At 59.0% G+C, this 22,387-nt stretch overlaps 1 protein-coding gene across 2 annotated transcripts; it reads right to left on the bottom strand.

Moving 5' to 3' along the window:
• Positions 1-488: 488 nt before the first annotated feature.
• On the bottom strand, positions 489-20,854 carry SMTNL2 (smoothelin like 2). 2 transcript variants are annotated; one of them, XM_029210758.1, is made up of 8 exons: positions 19,784-20,254; positions 12,422-12,512; positions 11,666-11,902; positions 10,921-10,996; positions 9,825-10,004; positions 8,721-8,838; positions 8,261-8,412; positions 489-1,451 (listed from the first exon to the last, which is right to left on the bottom strand). In XM_029210758.1, the coding sequence occupies exons 1-8, from the start codon at positions 20,171-20,173 to the stop codon at positions 1,325-1,327; spliced, it is 1,371 nt and encodes a 456-aa protein (XP_029066591.1). In that variant the 5' UTR covers positions 20,174-20,254; the 3' UTR covers positions 489-1,324. The 2 variants fall into 2 exon arrangements, with proteins under 2 accessions (XP_029066591.1, XP_029066592.1); XM_029210759.1 differs by lacking the exon at positions 19,784-20,254 and adding an exon at positions 20,820-20,854 and having other exon boundaries at positions 499-1,451.
• Positions 20,855-22,387: the final 1,533 nt, after the last annotated feature.

Genomic DNA, 22,387 nt, shown 5'->3' with positions numbered 1-22,387 from the left:
ACGTATATTAACTCCTTAAAGGGAAGTCCTCCAAGTTCATGGCTAAAATCCAACCCAATTAGAAAATGCTTCTTGAATAAGAATAAGCTAATGGCTGCGGCTTTATAGAATCTAAAGATGTTCTAAGAAAACCCTAACAGCTTTTTTTGTACCACCGAACAGCTGTGAAAATAAACCAGTGCCCCTCGATGGGCTCCCCCACGTGCGGGACCACCCCACTGCTGATCACAGATCTGTCAGTCAACTTCCAGGGGACAGAACTGCAAGGGGGGACTTTCTGTCCGTGCTCCTTCCATGACACGGAGACGGGTGACTGACAGGCAAACGCAAGAAAAGCAAATGTGATTTTCAACTTTCTGAGCGGTGATTTTGGTACAGAAACGGTTAAGGGTGGGGGGCGGGCGGGATGTAAGCAGATTTTCATTTGAAATGGATGAGAAATCTCTTATTCCCAGGCACCCCATCTCCCAAACAGAAATAACAAATCCCAAGCGAAGTGCGACACATCTTTTTATGTACAAACGGTCAGTGGTACAGATGGAGTTACTTTTTATAAATATATGCGTCAAATCCCTTAAAAGAAGCTGTGACTAAAAACCACCTCGTGGCACCAAATGCCCGTCCTTCCCTAAAAGCGTTAACTTCCCGGGGGCCTATTCTCAGCCAAACACGTGTGGAGCCCTCCTGGGAAGGACAGGACCGCTTTGGGACCCGGCGAGAGCCCTCCCATTTCCCCAGAGAGCCGAGGTGACTTGCAGGTCAGCTGCTGCCCAGGACCTGGGAGTGATTAAACAGTTTCTTCCCAAGACTTCAGTCTTCTTTGTCAAGCTGCTGACTAAGCGTCTCTATATTTCCTGGCAGTGGCCCAGAGCGAGGGAGGAAAGGAACCTACAATAGTGTGAGGAAGTAGAAAACTCTGGGTGTTTGGATTAAAAAACACTTGGTAGTCAATGCAACCCTGTAAAGCCAATGGATCCAGTTCAGCAGAGGGAACACTGATTCAGGCTTCCAGAATCTACAGACAAGCATTATTATTATTATTATTTTTAAGGAAGGTAATTATTTAGCACCAATTTCTCTCTCTCTGGTAATACTTCCTTTTCCTTGGAGCCCTTGGCTGTGATCAGTGCAGTCAGTGCACGCAGCTCAGCGGTACTTTCCCATCAGTAACGCAGCCGGGCAGGTTGGGGAGCGCGGTTACGAGGCACAGAACAAACAGCTCTCTCACACCAGAATGCAACTCTGCTCGGGGGGCATCCTGACTCCGGGACACAGGCGGCCCCACCGACTCCTTCGGGGCTTGGCTCTCCAGCCCCGAGGGGCTTCACTCAAAGCGACGCAGGTGGTTGTACAGAGACTGGACGTAAGTGAAGACGCACATGGGGTCTGGCTTGCGGCCCATCACCATCATATCCTCCACCTCAATGAGGCGCTCACAGTTGGCCAGATTCCTGAAACACAGAAGCCGCATCAGAACGCCGGCCCCAGCCATCAGCCCCAGAACAGAGCTTGGCCCGGAGCTGGAGGCTCCCAAGTGCTCTCCAACTGTGAATTCACATCACCCCAGAAGAGCCTTTGCGGTTACTTTCTCTAATGCAGTGTTTCCCAGACTCCCACATCCAGGAACTGCCCTTACGACTCGTGTTTTTACATAACTAGACTTACTTTAAAATTTCAGTGAAATTCAGCTTCACTTTAAGGTTTCACTAAATTAAGTTCTGCTAAAAAATTCAATTTTATTAATTTAGACAAACTTATATTAATCGAAAAGGTTAGTTTTATTAATAAAAATTTAGCTCCAAAATTAAATTTCACTAAAAAAATTCAACGTGTATCAGCAGTATATGGAGAATCAGCACGGACTATAACAATAAATGTAAAATGAATAAAGTAAAAAATAAATTCACCCATATGCTTCCTAAAACAGTGTCTTTGGGCTTCCCTGGTGGCACAGTGGTTGAGGGTCCGCCTGCCGATGCAGGGGACACGGGTTCGTGCCCCGGTCCGGGAAGATCCCACATGCCGTGGAGCGGCTGGGCCCATGAGCCATGGCCGCTGAGCATGCGCGTCCGGAGCCTGTGCTCCGCAACGGGAGAGGCCACAACAGTGAGAGGCCCGCGTACAGCAAAACAAAAAACAAAAAACAAAACAAACAAAAAAAAACAGTGTCTTTAACCTTTTTTTTTAACCATAACCCATAGTTAGAGGTGTTTCATCGTGATTCATTCAGCACGTGCATACATTTATGTGGAAATAAAGTTTCACAAAGATACTGACCTTTTCTACTACTCATATTTTCTCTAGATTTCGTCTTTATTTCTCTCCCCACCTCCTTTTTTTGTTTGTTTTTCTGTTTTGTTTGTTTTAATGCTGGTTGTGAGCCACTAAATTGATTTTATTATCTACTCAAGGGTTACAACAACTCAAAGTTTTTTTTTTTGTTTTTTTTTTGTTTTTTTGTGGTACGCGGGCCTCTCACTGTTGTGGCCTCTCCCGTTGCGGAGCACAGGCTCCGGACGCGCAGGCTCAGCGGCCATGGCTCACGGGCCCAGCCGCTCCACGGCATGTGGGATCCTCCCGGACCAGGGCACGAACCTGTGTCCCCTGCATCGGCAGGCGGACTCCCAACCACTGCACCACCAGGGAAGCCCCCAACTCAAAGTTTTACAAGTTGCTTCAAATCATCTTGTGAGCCTCCCCTCAACCTCGCCCTGGGCCCACCTCATGCTCTGGGAAATACTGGTTTAACTTCTGGCCCACTGGTGTAGATGCATGTGGAAACTGGGGCCTTTCACTGGGCTGCAAAAAAAAGCTGTTCCCTCTGCCGTTCCCAGCTTGGAGGGGTACTGAAGGTCCCGGCTTCAAGGTCTCATGGAGGTGGGAAGACGAGCATCCACCTGGGAGGTAACAGCAGGGACCCTCGCCGAGCCCAGCAAAGCCCCGCCCTGTGCCGAGCCAGACGCGTTATCAGGCTGAACCCAAAAGGCCCAAAGCAACTGCACTCGGTCCAATCAGCTTCAACAGCTGTGTGCACTCTTGTAGTTCCAGGGTCTCCGGTCTTTTTGCCCCCATATCCATAAGTCCATGAGTGACACTGTTCACATCCCAGCTGTATCCTTCCTAGCGATATGATTTGAGGACGACACTTAACTTCTCAGGGCCTCAGTTTCCCCGACTGGATAACAGCCACTTCACAGGGAGGTGGGAGGATTCATGAGCTAATCACACAACCAGCAGGAACGGTGTCTGGCACATCAGAAGAGCTCAATAAACGTTAGGAATGATCACTGTTGCTGTCTGTATTATCATGGTTCGCTCCAAGCAGCAGAGTGGGTCATCAGGGAAAAGAGGCCTGAACTGGAACTCTAAAGAGCTGGGTTCAGATCCTGGCTCTGCCCATAGCTTCACCCTTCCGTGCCATTTCCTCGGTGGAAAGTCAGCCCCCGACCTCCGCTCCCCCTCCCGGTGGGCTTGTTCTTGTTGGGAGGTGGTGCCTTGTACCCCAAGCACTTTCTCCCAGTCCCTGCCGGCTCCTGGGCCTGCGTGCTCCAAAGACAAGCACTGTAATATTAGCACGGGGCCCATCCTGTGGTGCTGGCCTGACGCTGGGCCTCCTATCAGAAACCGAAAGTCAGGGCGAAACGGAGACACCGGTCCTGGATCCCGTCGGCGGGCTCCCCCTCGGTTTGGAGCGGGCAGCTTGCAAGGGAAGCCGAGGGCTTCGTGGGGTGGCGAGTGGCTCTGGCCCGATAAGCGGGCACCCTGGCTGCCCAGGATGGGCCGGGGCAGGGCTCGGTGTCAGGGGAGTGGACGCTGTGACGAGGATATGCACGCAGAGGTGCTTTGTTGATAGTCAAGGGCTGAAAACCTGAGTTCCTGGGGAGGCCGTGGACCTGAGTTCACCTCCTTGAGCTATCAGGTGGCGTCTGATGCCCTTCTCCCTACCTGCAGCGCAGGGAGAGCTCCTCCTACCCTCCCAGGGCTGCAGACGGAGAATGCCAGGTGTGTGCCCAGGTATCACCACTGACAGCAGTGGCCTCGGTACTCAGTCCCCCAGGAAACGTGGGCACCATTAGAACCCTAAACCTCAGAAGAGAACTGAAATCCCACCCTCCAAACACACCCCACCAGGCACCAACCACCTGGTGAAGGCCCTGCCTCGGCCATGCTCCCCTCCAGGTTCAGGGAAGGGGCCCTAATTTCCTCCAAGCACCGTTCCTATCCCTCTGCGGGTGGCCCTGGCCAGGAGGAAGTTTTCCCTCACGTTTCTTACGCTATTTTGCCTCTTGGTACTTTCTACCTATTGGCCTCACAAGGCTATTCTCAGTCTAATTGCTTTTCCCCCCACAAAAGAGCCCTTCATGTGTTGGAAGAGAATCTTAATGTCCATGTCTTTCCCTGAAACTAACCATGTCTGGTTCCTTCGCTGTGCCCCCAGTGGGTACCTGGGGGCCCTCCTCTGAGCAGGTTCTGGTTTCTCTCTAGAATTGCTGGCACGTCCCAAGTGTTGTCCAACTTGGGCTGGCCCCCGTTCTTCATTCTAGAGGCTGCACTGACCCTCCCACTAATGACATCCCTGCCCCTGCCCAGGGTGGCAGTCAGGACGGGCGCTAAGGCCTGACCCTGGTATCACCCTCTACCCCGCAGACAGGAAGCTATGGGCAAGGTGCTGGCTTCCCCAGAAACCAGAGGACTGAGCCCCTAACCATCTGGTCCCCACCCCACCCCAACCAGCCGTGACAGTAATGATAAGATTTCTAGAAGCTATGGACACAACTCCTGAGACAGGATGTGAGTAAAGGAAAATGATGATGAACACTGACTTTTATAAAAACATTTCAGTCTCAAAATATTACAGGCCCCAACTGCCTTTTAAATGAAAACAAAACTGCTTTTGTGAAAACACAAACTTGTTTTAAATAGTTCAAACAGCATGGAATAATCAGCCAAAGAAGAAAGTACAGGTCATTTCAAATGTCGCTGCGCAGCAAGAACCAGAGCTATCGTTTGCCTACTACCAATTTTAGATGAATTAGCCCCATCTTGTTTGGGGTTAAAAAAGCGTTAGAGGATTTTCTCCTACTGCTCTCCTATTGTGATCTTCGTCACTACAGGGCTAGCCTGTCAGGCAGGCAGGTGGAGGAGGTGCCTGAGGGGTTATTTTTATTTGTCTAAGCCTTCTCTAAATGCAGCCTGGGATGCCAGGGCTCGGACTACAGCCTCCTATCTGGTTTTAGAGACACATGGGCACTACAAATAGCCTGGAAGCTCCTTCAGCTGGGCTGTAACCTGAGAGTAGGACACATTCCCCGCAGGGCAAGCGGGATCCTCAGCTACACTGGCCGGCCCCGGGCCTACACCGCACTCTCCATCTCGGCGGGGAACCACCTACCACAGGAGCTGGTCCTCCCGCTTTCCAAGCCCCCAACACCTGTCCCACGAGGGGAGCTCACTGTGTTGTCGACACCGCATCACTCACACAGATTAGGCCCCGGGGAATCTTTGGGGAGGTAAATTATCAGGGGGAGGGGCATCACAAACCCCTCTTACTCCCCAAGTTCTAGATGCGTCTCTGTGCTTTTAAGGCCCCTTGCTCGCCGAAGGGTCTGGAAGCTTCTCCTTCCTGATGTGCAGGGGCCCTGTCCACGGCTGCCTTTCCTTTCCAAAGGCTGTTCCTTCATCAGAGCCCAGGCTCCCGTCACCCTACACCGCCCACCGCAAACTGCCTTTCTGCTGCCTGCGTGGCCCTTGATGGCTTTCCCCCAGCCCCGCGTGTCTGCTTGGCTTTTGCTGGCAAAACTAAGGAGTGTCTGTTAAGACACTGGTAGCCAGTATCCTCAAGTAGGTGTCCCTGTGCCTTCTTTCCAGCTGTTCTAACCAGCTTATTGTCCAAGAAACTAGGTGAGCCCAGTTGCCATCCTCCCAGGAGGCCTCGGGCAGGCAGGCCCACCCTCCCAGCCCTGTCCCCCACACCTGTAAGCTGAGTTCCCGGATGACTCAGGAGGGGAGGCACCTTCCTCCCCCTCAGGCCGGCTGTGGGCGCCCCTCCCGGCCCTCTCTCGAGTCAGCAGATAAGCCAGAACTCATCTCAGGGGCCCGAAGCCCACCCTCCCCTCCCCTCCCCTCCCCTCCCCTCCCCAGCTAGCCGGGAGCCGGCTCAGGCGGCAGGAAGGCGGGGCCCCGTTTTTACCACGTCCTTTGCTCTGGGTGGGAGGGAGGTACAGCCTGAAGCAGGCTCCCACGCCCCAACCCCAATGTGGGAGTAGAAGAAACATCTGGCTGGAGTCTGGAGGCTCTCTGAGCTCACACCTCGTGCTGGGAAAGCACAGCCACGAATGGCTCTGGCTCCGGTCGCCAAGGGAAGTTACGTTCCCTGCGAGCTGGGGTGCAGGGCCACCATCCTGGGGCCCGGGGCACCCCTCTCCTGCCACAGCCCAGCCTGGTCCAGGGCTGAGGGTGACCAAGGTGGCCGGGGCTTGAGCGGGCACCGCCAGGCCCACTGGACTCGATGAAGAAAAACTGTCAGGCAAGCGTGGCCTCACCCAGCGGTGGCGGGGGGGGGGGGGTCTTGGGTGCCCACATCAGAGCCTGGGCCCTGTACACTCTGACCATCTGCTTTTCGACAGTCGCCCTTTCTGGGCTTCCAAGCAGCTGGGGAGGCGCCCCCTCCTCAACATCGAGCCGTTACACTTGGCGCTACTTCAGCATCGTCTGGATTCGGTTGTGTAACACGCTCTGCCCAAAGCTGTTTCCGCAATTAGGACGACAGCTAATCCTAAACAGCCAGGGAAGAGACGGCTTCCAAAGTACACAAGGAGTTCTTACGACCCCACGGGGGCGAGAGGCCACGCAGGTCATCCGAGACAACGCCGCAGGGGCAACGCCGGCACGCCAACAAGTCAGGGTCTCCGTTCTGCCCCTAGAGCGAGACCCGCAGTCCCGGGCACGGGGCTGTAACCTGTGAGCTCCAACTCCTTCCCCGGCCGGGCTTGGGGCCAGGTGTGGGGTGGAACAGACTCGGGGTGGGGGGGGGGGGGGCAGGCTAGGCTTCAGGGAGGGCTCTTCCAGCTCCGCCAGCACGTGAGAGCACCTCCCGGACGTGGGCACCGGGGTCGCGGACAAGACACGAGGGGGGTCAGGCACACACGGGTGGCCAGAGGCTCACTCCACCAGGCACAAAGGTGGGCGGCCAGGAGAGAATGAAAAATGTTCCCTCCAGGAAACTCAGCTCTGGGGAGGTCCTCCTGCCCTCTGACCTTCCTCCCCCTAATTCCACAAAGCCCAGCAACAGGCAGCCCTCAACACCCTCATCTCTGCCCCGTGCCTGCCCTGGACCGGGGGCACGGACTCGATGGACCGCAGCAATAGCTCCCCTGCCCTCTGCCTTCCGTGTCCAGCCCACGTGAGGCCCTGGCATGAGGGCAGGAGGTGGGGGAGGGCAGAGGGTTTACTCCCTCAGCTCCCTTCCTGCCGGGTCACTGTGAGCTGGTCGCACCCACTGCCCCAAAGTACAGCTCCTATCAGCCAGCCCTCTCCGCACAGCTGTTCTCCCCAGCCCGAGGGTACCCCACGGCGCCTGGCTCATCGCTCACTCCTGCCCACGTTTGCAAGGAAGCCCTTTGTTAAACCCTCCTGCCTACTCGGTTTGAAGGCACCTTCACCAGAACACTCTTTGACACTCCCCTGAGGCACTGGGGGTAGCCCTCAGCCTATGACCAAATGCCAAGCTCCCCGAGCACCTCCTGAACCCAGAATCACCCCTCACCCAATCTTCTCCCTATGAACAGGTCTTAAGAAGGTAGGCAATTTCATATCAAACGCTTTTACTACTGGAGAAGTCAGATATTATCCAGTTTCCTGCTGATCAGCTGCTGGGCTCTCCCAAGCAACTGTATCTCTCACCAGCCTGGAGAGGACAGGCTCAGCGCTCCGGCGGACCCTGTCCTACTGCCCCTTGCACTTTGTCTGTGGCTGGTCTGGCAGACCGCACACCAGAGGCTGGGTACCAGCCAAGAGGGCAGGTGCACGAGAAGAGGAGAGAGCCTGGCTCTACTACTGAGTGCCGGGTGGCCCAGGGAAAATCCCCCCTTCCTGGCCATAGTCTCTCCATCTATACGGGAGGCGACAGACTGGGTGGCCTCAAGGCTCTCAGGTCTGTGGACAGCTGCCCCCGTCCTGCCAGCCCCTGTGCTGGACGCAGGGCAGAACTCGGGCTTGGGGACTGGGAGGGGCTGGCAGCCAGGGGACCCGCCATACTCACTCGGCCATGGTGAAGGCCAGCTCAAAGTTCTGCCGCCGCTGCGCGGGGCTCAGGGCACTGTAGTCGAAGGCATCGGGGAAGAAGGAGTGCACCAGGGCGCAGAAGGCCATCCCGTCGCTCCAGCTGGAGGAGAAGTTCTGCAGGTCCACGTGCTACGAGGCCAACGCAGGGAGGTAAGGGGGAGCACAGCGCTGGCCTCAGCTCCTCCACCTGATTCGATCCCACAAGCAGGTCCTCCCAGCCGCTCCCCAGGCCCACCATCTACCCAGCTCAGGAACAAGCCGTGCCTGCTGGACTCCACCTGCAGCGGCTGGGGACCGATCGGGAGGGTACAGTTTCTCCAGCTCCTACCCCTCCGCCCCAGACTGGGGCTCCCGTCCCGGCCAGGGGAACAAGAGTGGGGGGGGGCGGTGCCCACTCCCACCTCTGGCTGGGGTCCCGGCGGCCAGGCCAGGCTCACCTGGTAGCCGAGCGTCTTGTTGCGGCACCACTCGAGCAGAATCTGCTTGATGCTGCTGGCGCTGGCCACGCCGAAGCTCTGCGAGCGCTTCAGCTTCGCCCGGGTCTCACCCTTCCCCCTGCAGAGAGAGGGCAGGCCTGCTGGGTGGCTGGGGGGCTGCCCCTCGGCTGCCATCTACTCCGAGAACGTGCCGCACCTGCTCACCCAGGTAGCACGCAACCCTCCCAGCCCCACACCCACGTCTAGGCATGAGCCCCCTATCCCAGGGCACAGCCTCCCTTGATGGAGTCTGGCACGACCAGATCCCTTCCAGCCTCCATGTCCCCTGTTTACTTCCCACATGGGCAATCCTGGGGCAGAGGACCTGAGGCCGCATGTGCCACTGCCGTCTGCCTGGAGCACACTCCCCGCTTCCCTTCATCCCACCCCTCCTCTGAGCCTCCCTCTGGGGCCGCCCTCTTTCCTAGCCTGGAGCAACGGTTTCTTCCTCTGGGCCCCAAGGACACTCCTTAATGGCCAAGAACAGGTTGTCTGGGTCAGCGGGACACTTCCTGGGTGTCCCTTCTGACTCACTAGAGTCAGAGCCTTGGGAGCGGGACTGGGGGTGGTCATCATCAAATATGCCTGGGCCGCACCCCACAAGCAACAGGCATCAATACCACCAGCGGACAGGAGCGCTGGATAAATTGCGTGCAGAGGTGGATCCCATCTGGGAGCGGGGGTGGGGCGTGATAGGGGGCTGGTCTCGCTGTGTCACCTCCAGCTACTGCTGGGCATCCCAGTGACTGCCCTCTGGCCTCTCCAGTCACGCCCTGAAACCAACTTCTCCAGTTGGGTGAGGAATGTGGGTGTGAGGGCAGCCGGGGTCCCTCCAGGACTCGGGGAAGGGGGCCTAGGCTCTCCCCAGGCCTTGCCTGGCCCCCTGCCCCCTCCTCTCCTTCCCTCAGCCTGCTCCGTAGCTGGCCCTGACCTTGTGTCTTGTCCAAGAGGTCACATCTTGGGGAACTGCCCCCGCACTGTGCCTGCCTGACCCTAGTCTGGGCCCAGGCCTACTCTGGGGGCCCAGGCTGGTCTGGGGGGCGGGGGGGGTGAGAGCATCCGTACTTGCCAGCTGTATCCTGCTCCCATTTCTCAAATAACGCCTTCCGGGCCTGCGCCCCCGAGGTGCGGGGCAGCGTCTGCGACCTCACCAGCTCCCGGCGACGCTCCCCCTGCCGATGGGCCTGGGTCGTGGCTGGCGGCTGCGGGGATGGGAGAGACTCGGGTGGCATCACCAGAGGTGGGCTGAGGAGAGAAGCACGGAGTCAGGAACACCGACCCGCCCATCACTAGCTCACCTGGGCCCCGGGTCCCCCACCCCACTTAGTGTAGAAAGAGGCAGCAACCGGGCTACAGGCAGGGAGGAAGCACCACTTGCTCTAGTCCCCAACCGGTTCTGCAGCTTTTCCAAACTGAGCTGCTGTCCGAGGCAGGCCTGGCCGGCAGCGGGCCCCTCTCTGAGCATCGTCACCCCTCGCAGGTGTCCGTGCCTGGGCTGAGCGGGGTGGGGGTGGGGGCATCCTCCTCGCGGGAGGTGTAGGCAGAACCGGCCTCACCAGGACCAGGCCCCCTCCTCACCACCAGGAAAAAGACCCCCTTTGTTTCTCCCCTGCAACAGTTTTCCAGAAAGCCACAATTCTCCTTTTATTACTGAAAGGGGGGACAAAAGCCAAGCCAGCCTCTATCCCCAGCTCCGATCACAATCCAGTGGGCCTGGGGGAGCATGGGGACAACCACAGGCCAGGAGGCAGCAGACCTGCCCCAGCCTAGAGACGTCCTCAGCCGCGGGCGGAAAGCAGGATGGGTGGAGAGGAAAGTGGGAGATTGCCCCACGCTCCATCCTCCTGTGGGGACTGAGACACCCCCTCCAATCTTTGCACAGACTTCCTTTCAAGGGTCCTAAAAGAAACCAGCCCGAGGCCCTATATATATATATTCTCCAAACAAAACCCTCCACCTAGCCCCGAGGCCTCATGTCCTCTGCTCAAACCCCACCCATCGACGCTGCTCTCCCTTGGAACCAAGCCCAGGAGGGTGCCTCATCCTGGGTCAGCAAGGGAGCTCCCTGCAGGGGCCCGGGCAGCCCGAGTTCAAGGCAAAGTCCAGACGCTGCCTGGGGAGGGCTGACCTCCCCCGACCGGGGACTGGGGCCCCGACTCACCTGCCGTTGTTCCTGCTGGCCGTCACTGCCCCGTAGCCAGAGCTGGATAAAGACCGTGGGAGAGAAGAATTCTTCTCTTCGGGACAAAGCAAGGGAGAGAAATAACAAACCCTGGCCTCGGGGAGGGTCACCACTGCCAGCCTCCCTTCCTCTGACCTGGCCCTGTGCCGTTTACCCAGCGTCACTCAGGGCAGGGGCAGGACCCCTGGGCTAAGCTGGCCCTGCCTCGGCCAACAGTTGAGGAGAAAGGATGCTGGGAACATACAGCAATGACATAAAAGAGGCCTTTTAAAGCGTCCCCCGCCCCCAGCCCCGCTTTTGAGAGCACAGAGCCCAGGGCCTCTTGTGCTATGTATCCAGCAAACACTTTGTTCCCGAGCCCTCATTCTGGAAATCCACACAGCCTAACCCCAGGACACACCACTGAGGCCTGACCCCAGGCCCAAGACAGGCCCCGGGGACCACGCCAAAGTGTGCAGGGTAAGAGGCCACCTTCTAACCACAGCCTCGACCTGCAGTAAAAGCCACAGTCGTCTCCCGTGGGGGACGAGGCTACTTTACAGCATCTCTGGGGGGAGGAGTCGGGAAAGATGAGCCCCATCTGATGGAGCAGATGAGCTAGGGAAGGGGGTCGCAGTGACAGCAGAGGGGGGCTGGGGCTTGCCCAGGTTTCCTGAGTCTCTTGCCAACTGCCGCCAGCCCCTGCCCTCCCCCCCAGTTTGAGGCCATGCCCTCCTGCTCCTACCAGTGGGACTGGGAGTCCAGGGTGTGGTGGCCTCGCTGGGGCTGAGGCCCCCCAGGACGGTGGCAGACGTGGGCGAGAGAGTTGCGGCTGACGTCTCCCCAGAGAACCTCTCGGAGACTCGTGTGATAGCCGTGACTGGCTGGTGAGGCAGCCGCAAGGAGAGGCTCGCAGGGCGAGGCTTGGGGGGTTCTGGTGCCGGGACAGTTTGGGAGGTCTCAGGGGGTCCATCACCTGGACCTGGAACATGGGACCAGCAGGGTTGGGGGTGTCAGCCGTGGCATCCACAGGGGCCTCAGACCCTCCCAGGAGGACTCCAGTCTCTGTGAACCTTCTTCCCACCTCCTGCAGGAAGGCCTCGCTGACCACTCCAGCCTCCCTGACCTCCCCCTGCTGCGGACGTCTCGCTGCTCCAACCAGAGCTGGCGTCTGCTCCAACTTTCCCTCATAGACAGTTCAATAAATAGTCGTCTATCAGTCCACTTTCTACCCTGTTCAGTGCTTGGACGATTCCTCAGCCCCTGCTTGCATTCCTCCAGAAACAGGGGAGCTCACCACCTTCCGAGATCTCTCATTTTCTTCTGTGTTTACACGGTTCTACTTCACACTGAATGAGGCTGCTCTCCTGGCAGCCTCCCCACCCGCTGGAGTTTAGGCTCAAGCCCTCCATCCCTGACAAGGGGTGGCCTGGCCCAGAGGCATGGCCGAAGCCCTGACCCCAAAGCTACCCAGCCCGCTCTCCTCTGCCGCCAGCCCTACCTGCCCCAGGCTGGTGCCCGTTCTCGACGATGCACGAGTTTGAGGTCCTTCTCATCTCCGACTCTCCGGCCTCGTCATGGTGATCCACGCTCTACAGAGAGACAAACACCACCGAGGCCTAGTCAGCCGGGGCCAGCTGCCCGCACCCCCTGCGACCCCCCTGGTTCTGACAGGGCAAACAGCACTCAATTTTGAGAGAGACAGCCCCAGGAAGGTACAGTGATGGGCCAAGGTCACACAGGACTCAGTCTCACCAGCTGAGCCCCCAGGATCCTGGAGGCAAACACCTCCACGGGGCTCATCCCAGACCCCCAAAATGCTAGGGACAAATGTCAAGGCTGGGAGTTCTGAAAGCATGTGCAAGGCGCCCTACCCCTTCCCCCAGGCTGGACCAGATGCCTGGGGTCCAGAGAGCCTGGCCCTTGCTTGTCCCGGGGGCTGCCTGTGTGGGAGCAGCCTAAACCCAGCGACATAAGGTCCTTCCGGGCCAACGATGGGCCCAGGAGCCCTCACGATGCCGGGTCACAAGATTTGCCTGGATGTCCAGAGCACAGAGGCCTGATTGGCTCCATGGGGCCCCTCCATCTCCTCTGGGCTACAGCACTGGGGGGTGTCATGCAGAGAGAGAGCCAAGACCAAGAGCCAGCAGGCAACCTGGCATCCTGGCTGTGTTGCCAGCCACCAGGTGACCCAGGTCAGGTCGTGCCCACTCTGGGTCGGTTTCCCTGTTGGAGATGAGGGAGTAGGTTATGCAAAGCCTCTGCCATTCCAGCATCTGCCAAGCGTCAGGTCCTTTTTCTGGGCATGCCACTTAAACCAACTTGCTTCTGTCCCCCCAGGAAGATGCCACCACACCCATTTTACAGATGGGACCTGAGGGCTGAGAGAGGGGATGTGAGCAGTCCAGGTTACACAGTGAGAAACAGCTGAGATTTGTGGCCAGGAGGGATGTTGTCCTCAACCTTGGCTCTGCCCTGGTCACAGTGAGGAAGGCTGGAGGGCTCGGAGCATCTGTGAGGCTGGTAGGGTCTGCCCTGCAAGAGGAGAACACAGGCAGACCCCGATCCGGGGCTCTACTAAGAGCCCAGGATGAGTGGCTTGAGAGGTGGCCGTACTTCTCCTTAGACGACTCCAGACTACCTAGCCCCCTTGTCTACCAGGTTCCCAGAATGACAAAGGCCCATCCTTGGCCCCCGATGGCTCAGCTATCACTGCAACCAGTGTAAGAGGTGTCCACCCTGCCATGGGGGGGATCAGTCTGATGGGGGAGCCAGGGCTGTGAGCGGATGACAACAAGCCAGCATGAGGGTGTGTGCCTAAGACAGACTTCATCCAGCCCCGTGGGCCAGGAAGGGCCTCCCAGAGGCAGGGGTAGCTGAGAGCCAGTCTAGAGTAAGCCAGGTGGGACCAGGAGTGGAAGCGACCAGTATCTGCCAAAGCAGATAGACAGCAAGGCACAAAGCATTCTGATCTGGTGGCTGGAGAAGCACCATGCAGCCCAAGGTGCCAGCCTGGAGAACTTGGACTTGACTCCTTGGACAAGAAGGAACTGAAGGTTGTCAGCTGTGTTTTAGGAACATCCTTCAGAAGCCAGTGACATAGTGCCATGGAAGGGGGCGACCAGATGGCCAGTTACCTCACTAGTCCCACATGGGGACCTGGGGAGGAGAGATGGGGCAGTGAAAAAGGACTCAAAGGTTTGGGGAGAGTAAGTGGATATGGAGGGATGGGGGAGTCACACCTCTTTCAAGCCTGGGCTTTGGGCCCAGCTGACTTGACTATGGCGGTGGCGGGGGGGGGATCGGTGGGAAAATAAGAACTTCAATTTGAGACATGATGAGTGTAAGGTGTCCTTGGGGCATCAAGGGGTTGAGGTCAGGAGGCAGCTGGATATTTGAGTCTGAAGTTTAAGAGGAAGGACGGACAAACGATGGAGAAACAGGGCTCTCCCATCTGGAGCCCAGCAGAGGAAGAGCAGGCTCGGGGCCGATGGGGCCTGCGATGGGCACCACACCTGGGGGCAAAAGAGGCACCTGCAGAAGAGAATAAGAAGCAGCGGCCAGAGCGGGGAGGAAGAAAACCAGAAGAACGTGGAGAAAGGCAGGTGGAAGTGTGTGGAGAAGGCTGGCGTGTCAGCGGCTCCAGAGGTAGCCTCAGGTCAAGAAAAAGAAGGTCAAGACAAGATCTAAAAAGGTCCTTTGGGTTTAGCAAAAAAAATAGGTTCTTGGTGACAGTTCAGGAGCTGAATCAGAGGTGGGGGTGGGTGCAGGAGACAGCCTCGGGGAGAGATGGAGACACGGAACCTGCAGCCATGAGGGGCGGGGGGAGGGGCTCCTCCAGGTGGACGAGGTAGAACAATGTTTATAGGCTGAGAGAAAGGCTCCAGCCGGGTGATGGGACCCTCTGTGCGGTGGGGACCCTGGGGAAGTGGGAGAGGACAGGACTCGAGCCTGGGGTGAGCCTGGGCTTGGAGGGGAGGTGACTCCTCCAACTTCCGATTCAGGAGGATGGAGCGGGACAGGCCGGCCCCACTCGTGGGAACACTGGAGAAGAGGGGGCAACTCCTGACACCTCAGAGTGGGGAGGGCACCCCTAGAGCCTAAACTGAAGCCAGCTCGGCAGAGGAAGGAGAAACAGCCAGTCCATCCTGAACCCAGCCCCCACCCGTCACCAGGGCGCTCAGCTCTGGGGGCTTTACATCCTGCCCGCCCACTCTACTCTGGTCCAACAGGTTCTGCAGGTCTAGGCGGAGGTCTGGAGGGCCCGGCCACTGGTGAAACCATTTTCCCAGGAATGTGGGTCTCTCTGGGCCCCCTGCCGCCACCGCAGACGCCTAGCCCCCACACATTGCAGGCCCCGTACCCACCCCATGATGCCCCAGGGGGACCAGACGCCACAATCAGGCAGGAAGAAGGTCCTGGACCAGCTGGATTCCTGCCAAGGGGTCTCCGGCAAAGCAGGAGGGAAAGGGGATGGGGCTGACTCACGCCGGCAGGCCGGACTCCCCTCACTACGCCATCCCCGAGACTGGGACCCACTGCTCGCTCAACCCATCCAGAGATCCCCCTCCAGCCCCTCATACGAGCCTGGTGGGTGGGGGTCATCCCTAACCTCACCCCGTGACCAAAGGCAGCAGCAGAGTCAAGGTTTGGGTCTCCTACCCCAACCCAGGGCTCTATCCACAAAGCGCTCATGCTTTCCAGGAGCAGGAAAGACAACTCAAGACAAATTTGTGAGGCCGGGCCCTGGAGGGGGAGGGGAGGAGGAGAGCGGGGTAAGTGCTCCAGCAGGATCTGAGTCCCTGAGCCCACCCACAGGGCTCCCAGCATGCATGCTCCCCCAGTGGTCTTCCTTTGGTGGGGGCAGCCTGATTCAGCCACAGGGAAGGGAAGGGGGTGGGTTCTGTGTGCTGGGGTCAGAGTAGAAGTCACTGGAGAGCCCTGGGGATGAGACAGGTCCTGGGGAGCTGGCTCTCGCACTCCCAAGATCTGGGCTTTGTTTGAAGAAGGGGGAGGCTCCCTGTGAGGAAGCCCAGGCCTGGGAATGTTCGGGGGAGAGGCGGGGGGTGGTGAGTCTTATTTCAGGGACCCTCTCCCTGGGGAAGTGTTTAAACACTGTTGTGAGGCCAGGAATAATAGTTCAGGCACTCTTGGGGCTGCCTGACCCCACGTGGGCTCATGCGCCCGGGCAGGGGAGCACGTCTGCGTGCCTAGCACAGCCCACAAGCCGCCAGAACCCCCATCCTGAGCCCCTAACACGGCTGCTCCGTCCTCCTCCTCCCTCACACCACAGTTTTAAAGACTCAATTCAAACTTCTACCCAAAGCATTTCACTCTCTTATCACACAGTGTGTCTGGGAAAGGAAGGCAGATAAGGCAAGTCTGGTTTCTTTCACGCCGGACCTCGATGCTGCTCCTGGCTGTCTCACGTGGGGACCCGGTGGCTCCAGCTCAGCTGAGGACATTTCCAGGGACCAACTCTGGCACAGCCTCCTGGGCCAGGCCTGGCCTCAGGCTACCCTCCACTAGCCAGACCACAGCTGTGGCTCCGTGGACACTCTTACGAACCGATCAGGTTGATGTCACTGTTATAACTACGCAGCCCACTCGGCACAGGGGCCAAACAGGGATGGGCCAATCCCCCTTGGATGCAAGGAGACTGAGGTCCAGCTGGGAGATGTCCCTAAGGCCTCACAGCAAATGTGCCCAAAGCAGCTCCTATTTGCTGCAGGGTCTCAGGCTTCCTACAGGGAGTCCTCCTGATTATTCCCACCCTACTGCCCTGCCCTCTCCCTCCTCCCAGAGCCTCCCTGGCTACTCACTACCTAGCAAGGTCAAGGTTTGTGCACTCAGAATTGGATTACTAGATCAACCCTGCATTGAGTTCAGGGCATAAGTATATGCTGAATATGACCCACCTCCCACCCCTGCAGTCCCTGGTTTGAAACTGCAGGAAGCAAAAGGGTCTCAACCAAGGGTCTCTACATTTCATTGCCTGTTACAGAGGGGCAGTGGAACACCGGCCTCCACACTGCCTGACGACTGCCACCACTGGCTCTTGTGCGCGGATGAGACCCTCCTACCCAGACCACCCTGCCCCCCCGACCCCCAGCAACACACACGTGGGAATATGGGAGTATGAGAGGCCAGACAGCCCCAGCGCCCAGCTGACACTTTCCAGTCTCACCCTGGAGCCCCGATTCCTTGTTCACGACCAAGTGTCCGCTCACAAGCTGCCAGTAACAGCCCATGAACAAGAATGTGTGGATGACTCTGCACAGCACCCTCCCTGCCAGAAACTGGCTCGGAGCCCGGGTGGGCGAGAGAGAGGTGGGCTGCAAGAGAAGTGGGGACCAGCGCCTCTGGTAGGGCAGGGAGAAGCTGCCTCAGGCCCAGGGAGCCTCTGATCCCACTGGAGGCCTCGACCATCCTCTACCCGCAGCGCTCAACTCTGCTGGCTGTTCCACCTCCCTTCGCTTTTTTTTTTTTTTTTTTTTTTGCGGTACGCGGGCCTCTCACTGTTGTGACCTCTCCCGTTGCGGAGCACAGGCTCCGGACGCGCAGGCTCGGAGGCCATGGCTCACGGGCCCAGCCGCTCCGCGGCACATGGGATCCTCCTGGACCGGGGCACGAACCCGTGTGCCCTGCATCGGCAGGCGGACTCTCAACAACTGCGCCACCAGGGAAGCCCCTTTCAGGCTTTTTTGAAGTCCAGAACCTACTCCTCAACTGTGTCTCCATCCTCATCCCTCAACGAGGGGCAGCGTCCCTGCTGACCCCCAACCTCTTCTTCCAGAAGGACTTCCCTCTCTCCATGTCTAAGAATGGGCTTTCCAGGGCCTCCCAGCCCCCTGGCAGCTTCCTGGACTCTGCCCAGGGCTCTGGCCTCACCCTCTCCTTCTGCATGGCTGCCCTGAAGACCTCACCCATTCTAGGGCTTCAACCACCAGTTCTGCCCCGATGTCCCCCTGACCTCCGACCTCGACCGGATCTGTGACTCCGCCTGCTCTGGGACACCTTCGCCTGGATGTCCCACAGCCTCACACCCTCAGCACAACCCAAATGGAACCCAGCATCTCCACCAGATGTGTGATTCAGGAGTCCCCCAGCAGGGCTCCCCAAGCTCTGGCTGTCCTCTCCTTGGACCACCACATTTAAGTTATCCTGTCTCCAGCCACCCTCCAACCTGCCATCCATCCATGAGGGACCTTGCTGGATACAAGGAGGACCCTGTCCTTCCCCTGCCCGGTGCCCCGTGCCTACCAGCTCTATAGCCAAGAGGACTAGCCCACCCCACGTGACTAATTCCCCACTGAGAAAACTTAGATGACTGGAGAGATTCCTCTCACATATTTGCGTGAATTCATGTACCTATTTACATGACTCTGAAAGCATTTTTCGAAAACTTGGACAGCTGCTTTCACGAGCAGACAAGTAGCAAATGTGTGTTAAAATAAAATCTCAGAAACAGCCGATGACACAGTTTATTAGGTACGTGTGAGCTCACAGTGGTGATCTTATACCATGGTCAAACAGTGGTCATGCTTATAGGACAGAATTAAGTGTATCCATTTCTAGGCACTTCACACGGAGCACCGGGACACCCAGGAGCTCTGCCACCAGCATGTTTAAGAACCTCTCACCCCACCCCCCAAGGCAGAGCCCAACTCCCCGGCCCAGCATCCAGGGGCCTTCACAACTCCTCCCTCTGCTCTCATACCCACCAGGCTCCCCTCCGGCTGGTGAGTCCTTCCAGCCTCTCTGAGGCGGCAGGCACAGCCCCACACACCGCCCCCTGAACGAGCAGCAGCAGGTCCTTGGCCTCCAGCACAAAGCCAGCCTGAGACATCCACCGGGACGGGACAATCGTGTTTGGAGCAGAACATCTGCTCTGGCTGCCCGCGATGTTGGTACTGCTCGGTCTGGGGCCATCGCCCACCCTGGCTGGGACCTCCAGGGGCAGGGGCTAATCTGATCCCCCTCCTCCTGGCCCCTGGAGGTGCAGCCCAACCCACACAAGAGATTTGAAGGTGTGATGGATTGAACCAAGGAGGGACTGCAGGTGCACACTACCCAGACCCTGGCACCCCAACCCCGGAGCACACGCCTGGCAGGGTGGGAAATCCCACCTAAGGGCCACTGCACACACCACAGGAACCTTCTTACCCGCCGCTCCAGGAGGCCCCAGGCTCAGGGGAGAGACCTCCACCCCACACCCACGCCGTGTGGGCCTCTGGCAGGTCATTGACCCCGGAAATCTAGACTGCTCACGACTGGTTCCCCCTGGCCCCCACCGCCACCCCGTTTCTCCCTTCAAGGTAAGGATTTACCCCCTGCGAGTTCCCAAACGCCGCTGCCCCGGCTGCGCCCCAGCAGACGGCGTCCTCCTGCCCCCAACACACACCCGGGCTTGAGTTCTCAATCTGGGTTAATCAATAACCTGAACCGTCAGGCCTCAGTGAAGCGGCATCGCAGGGGGCGCGTCAATGGAGGTGTGGGAGTGGGGAGTGGGGAGTGGGGTGGGTTGCTGACCACCCCAACACGCCGGCCGGGCCCCGGGCGGTGTTAAACAGCGCCCAAGCCCTTAGTGCCACGGGACAGCAGAGAGAGGGGGACAGAACTCGGGGCGAACAGGGCCCGGCTGCAAAGAAGGGAGGGGGCCCAAGACAGGTGCAGCAGGCAGGCTAAGCCGGTGCTTCGCCGGATGGTGGCCGGACCCCCACGACGGAGTCGCAGCGGCGGGTGGCAGGGCAGCGCCCAGTCCCGCAGGCGCACGCACTCGGGACCTATAGGCGCGGCGGGGGTCGCGGAGCCCTCCTCCCCCGGCGCACGCGCACAGGCGCCGGCGCTCCCCGAGGCTCACCTGGCCTCGGCCGGACAGCGAGAAGGTGGCGTGGCTGGCAAAGCGCGCGGTGCCCAGACGGGGCGCGCGGTCCGGGACGCCAGGCGCGGGCGGAGGGCTGGGCGTGCCGGGCGCGGGGGCCAGCCCGGTCGTCAAGCCCAGCGCCTCCACCTGGCGCGTCAAGCGCTCGAGCTGCGCCTGCAGCCGCTGGTTGTCGCGCTGCAGCTCGGTCACCGTGCGCGCCAGCGGTCCGGCCAGGTGCAGCGCCTCGGCCACGCGCTGCTCCACGCCGCGCTGCAGCCCCTGCATGTCCTCGTGCAGCGCGCGCACCGCGCCCTCCAGCGCCGCCTCGTAGCGGCCCAGCGCCTCGCGCACCGTGCGCGCCTCCTCGGCGTCGGGGGCCGGCTCCATGATGGGGCAGAGCGCTTACGTGTGAGGGATATCGGGCCTAGCCGGGCGAGCAGTCGACCTCCGCAGCTCCGGGCAGCAACTGGACGCCCGCAGCCGGGTTCTCCCGAGGGTTGGTGGGAGGGGCGGGCAGGGGGCGGGGCGGGCCCCGCGAGCCGGGGGACTGGGCGCCGCGCGGGGGCGGGGCCTCGGGGGCGGGGCCAGGCGGCTCGGAGGGGGGGGACAGCCCCTGTCCAGTCGACCCGAGGGATGCAGTGAAGTGGGGGAGGGGAGGTTCCCCGGTGGCGCCGGAGGAGAAGAGCTCACTCCGCCTCTCCTCTTCCGCGGTGCGGAGCTGCACAGGGAGTGCGGAGGCCGAGCCCCCCTTGACCCTGGAGGAGCGGCGTGCGGCCTGGGGGAGGGGCTGCGGGCCACCTGAAGAAGGCCTCGATTCCCAAGTGGACTTGACCTCGGAGACCGCGGACGTGGGTTATGCTTTCCATCGGGGCTCTCACTCGCAGGGCCCAGGTCCTACTGGGGGTAGGGACCCCCTCACTGCTCAGGGAGACCTGAGAGCCACAGCAGTAATTCCCAGAATCCCGACCGTCACCCTGTGCCCGTCACTGCCCACTCTACACCGTGCACACGGCCCTCACAAGCACATACTCACCTGTGGGATCTTTGCCTGGAATTTCTTGCACCTGTTATAAGACCTAAGGGAGGAGACAGGTGGTGAGGTCCCTCCCTGACTCTGCAATTATGTGCTCTCCCCTCCCAGACCCACTCTGTGTAGCAAGATCTTTGCATCCTTATTGCTGGTGGTCATAGGGGCTCAGGGCTCACTGAGGGGCCCCTGCTAGGGGATCCATGAGTGACTGGGGTTAGAGACAGAGGAGAGAGCGTGCTTAGGGCCCAATCTCCAAATCCTAGGATCGGCGACCTTGGAATTAATCACCCCCTCCCTCCATCAGAGCCTTGGTCCCTGGCCTCTATCCACAGGCCGGGGCTCCCACCTCGACTCCCTCTCAACACTCCTTTCATGCCTGAACCCAGATATTCCTCCCTTCCATACCCCCCATCCCCCAACCGTCCCAAGAAAGGGAGGAGTGAAAACAGCTGTTGCTTCAGAATGATAGGCAAAGATGCTGTACGTTCCCAAATATATTGTAAAATTGATTTAAAATAAACATGGGAACATCCCATCCTTCTTTGTGCAAAAAAAATCTTTCCTGATTAGCCTTCTCCTTCCCAGGCACGGCCCACCCGGAGGAGGCCCGGTGGCTGGGCAGGCACAGCCAGGTGACTGGGGAACGAGACGTCCGAAAGGCTTGTTCCCATCACACTAGGCTTCCAAAGATGTTTGCAGCCACAGACCTCCTGGACTGGCCTGCTCTGCCCCAAAGGAACTGGATCAGCCTAACAGATGCTGAACGCTGGTTCCCCCTTTCCCCCCTCCACCGTGGGGACAGGAAGGAACGCTGGGTTACCTAATCCAAGGAGCCTTCCAGCAATTATTTCATGAGAAAGTCAAGTGCCAAAAGGCGTTCATGTTGTGTGTGTGTGTGTGTGTGTGTGTGTGTGTGTGTGTGTGTTCCAAGTAGCTGTGTGGACAGGGTGAGCCAGATTGCTCCCTGCATTCTTTCTTGGGGTAGAATCTTTGATAGAGACTAGGAGAGAGGCTGTTGCTGCAGCTTCTGCCCCGAGTAACACTCAGAGCCCCTCCAGGTCTGAGCCCAGGAGACTGGAGTTCAGAGACCCAGCTCTCAGCCAGAAAAGCCCAGCCTCTTCTTTTGCAGGACCTGAGGAAGGACCAGGTGGGGAAGTCTGGGAGGGGCTGGACAGCTTGGTCCCTGGCCCTACAGTGGATGTGCATCTGGGCCGGTGCCTGGACGGGCAGCATAGGTGAGGGTGGTGGTGGAGGGGGGGCAGGGGTCCAGCCTTCTCTCCCAGCCTCCAGGAGAAGGAAGGCTGGCCAGGTCTCTAGAGTGGGACCCCTAATGTGTGATAGAATCTAGAGACTGGCTGCCCAGGATCCATCCACACTCTCCCACCTCAGCTGGGTTGTCTCCTGATCCACTGTGACAACATCTGGGTAGGGCTGCTTGGGGGCTGGGCAGGGCTCCATCTGCGGCTGCAGTAGGAACTCTGTCAAGGGCAGAGATGGGGCTCACGGTGGGTTCTGGGCAGACAGTACAAGAAGCAAACCATCTCCCTTGGCCCCTCTCCCTCGGCAGTAAG

Source organism: Monodon monoceros, unplaced genomic scaffold (assembly GCF_005190385.1).
Source record: "Monodon monoceros isolate NGI ecotype Baffin Bay Population unplaced genomic scaffold, NGI_Narwhal_1 Super_Scaffold_9, whole genome shotgun sequence".
NCBI lineage: Eukaryota > Metazoa > Chordata > Mammalia > Artiodactyla > Monodontidae > Monodon > Monodon monoceros.
This window is presented reverse-complemented; position numbering and strand designations above follow the sequence as displayed.

Coding starts and splice junctions, on each gene's coding strand:
- SMTNL2 (XM_029210758.1), bottom strand. CDS start 20,173: ATGGAGCCGGCCCCCGACGCCGAGGAGGCGCGCACGGTGCGCGAGGCG. Junction 10,005..10,920: donor GCCAGCAGGAACAACGGCAG/GTGAGTCGGGGC, acceptor TTCTCTCCTCAG/CCCACCTCTGGTGATGCCAC. Junction 8,413..8,720: donor ACAAGACGCTCGGCTACCAG/GTGAGCCTGGCC, acceptor TTGGCCTCGTAG/CACGTGGACCTGCAGAACTT.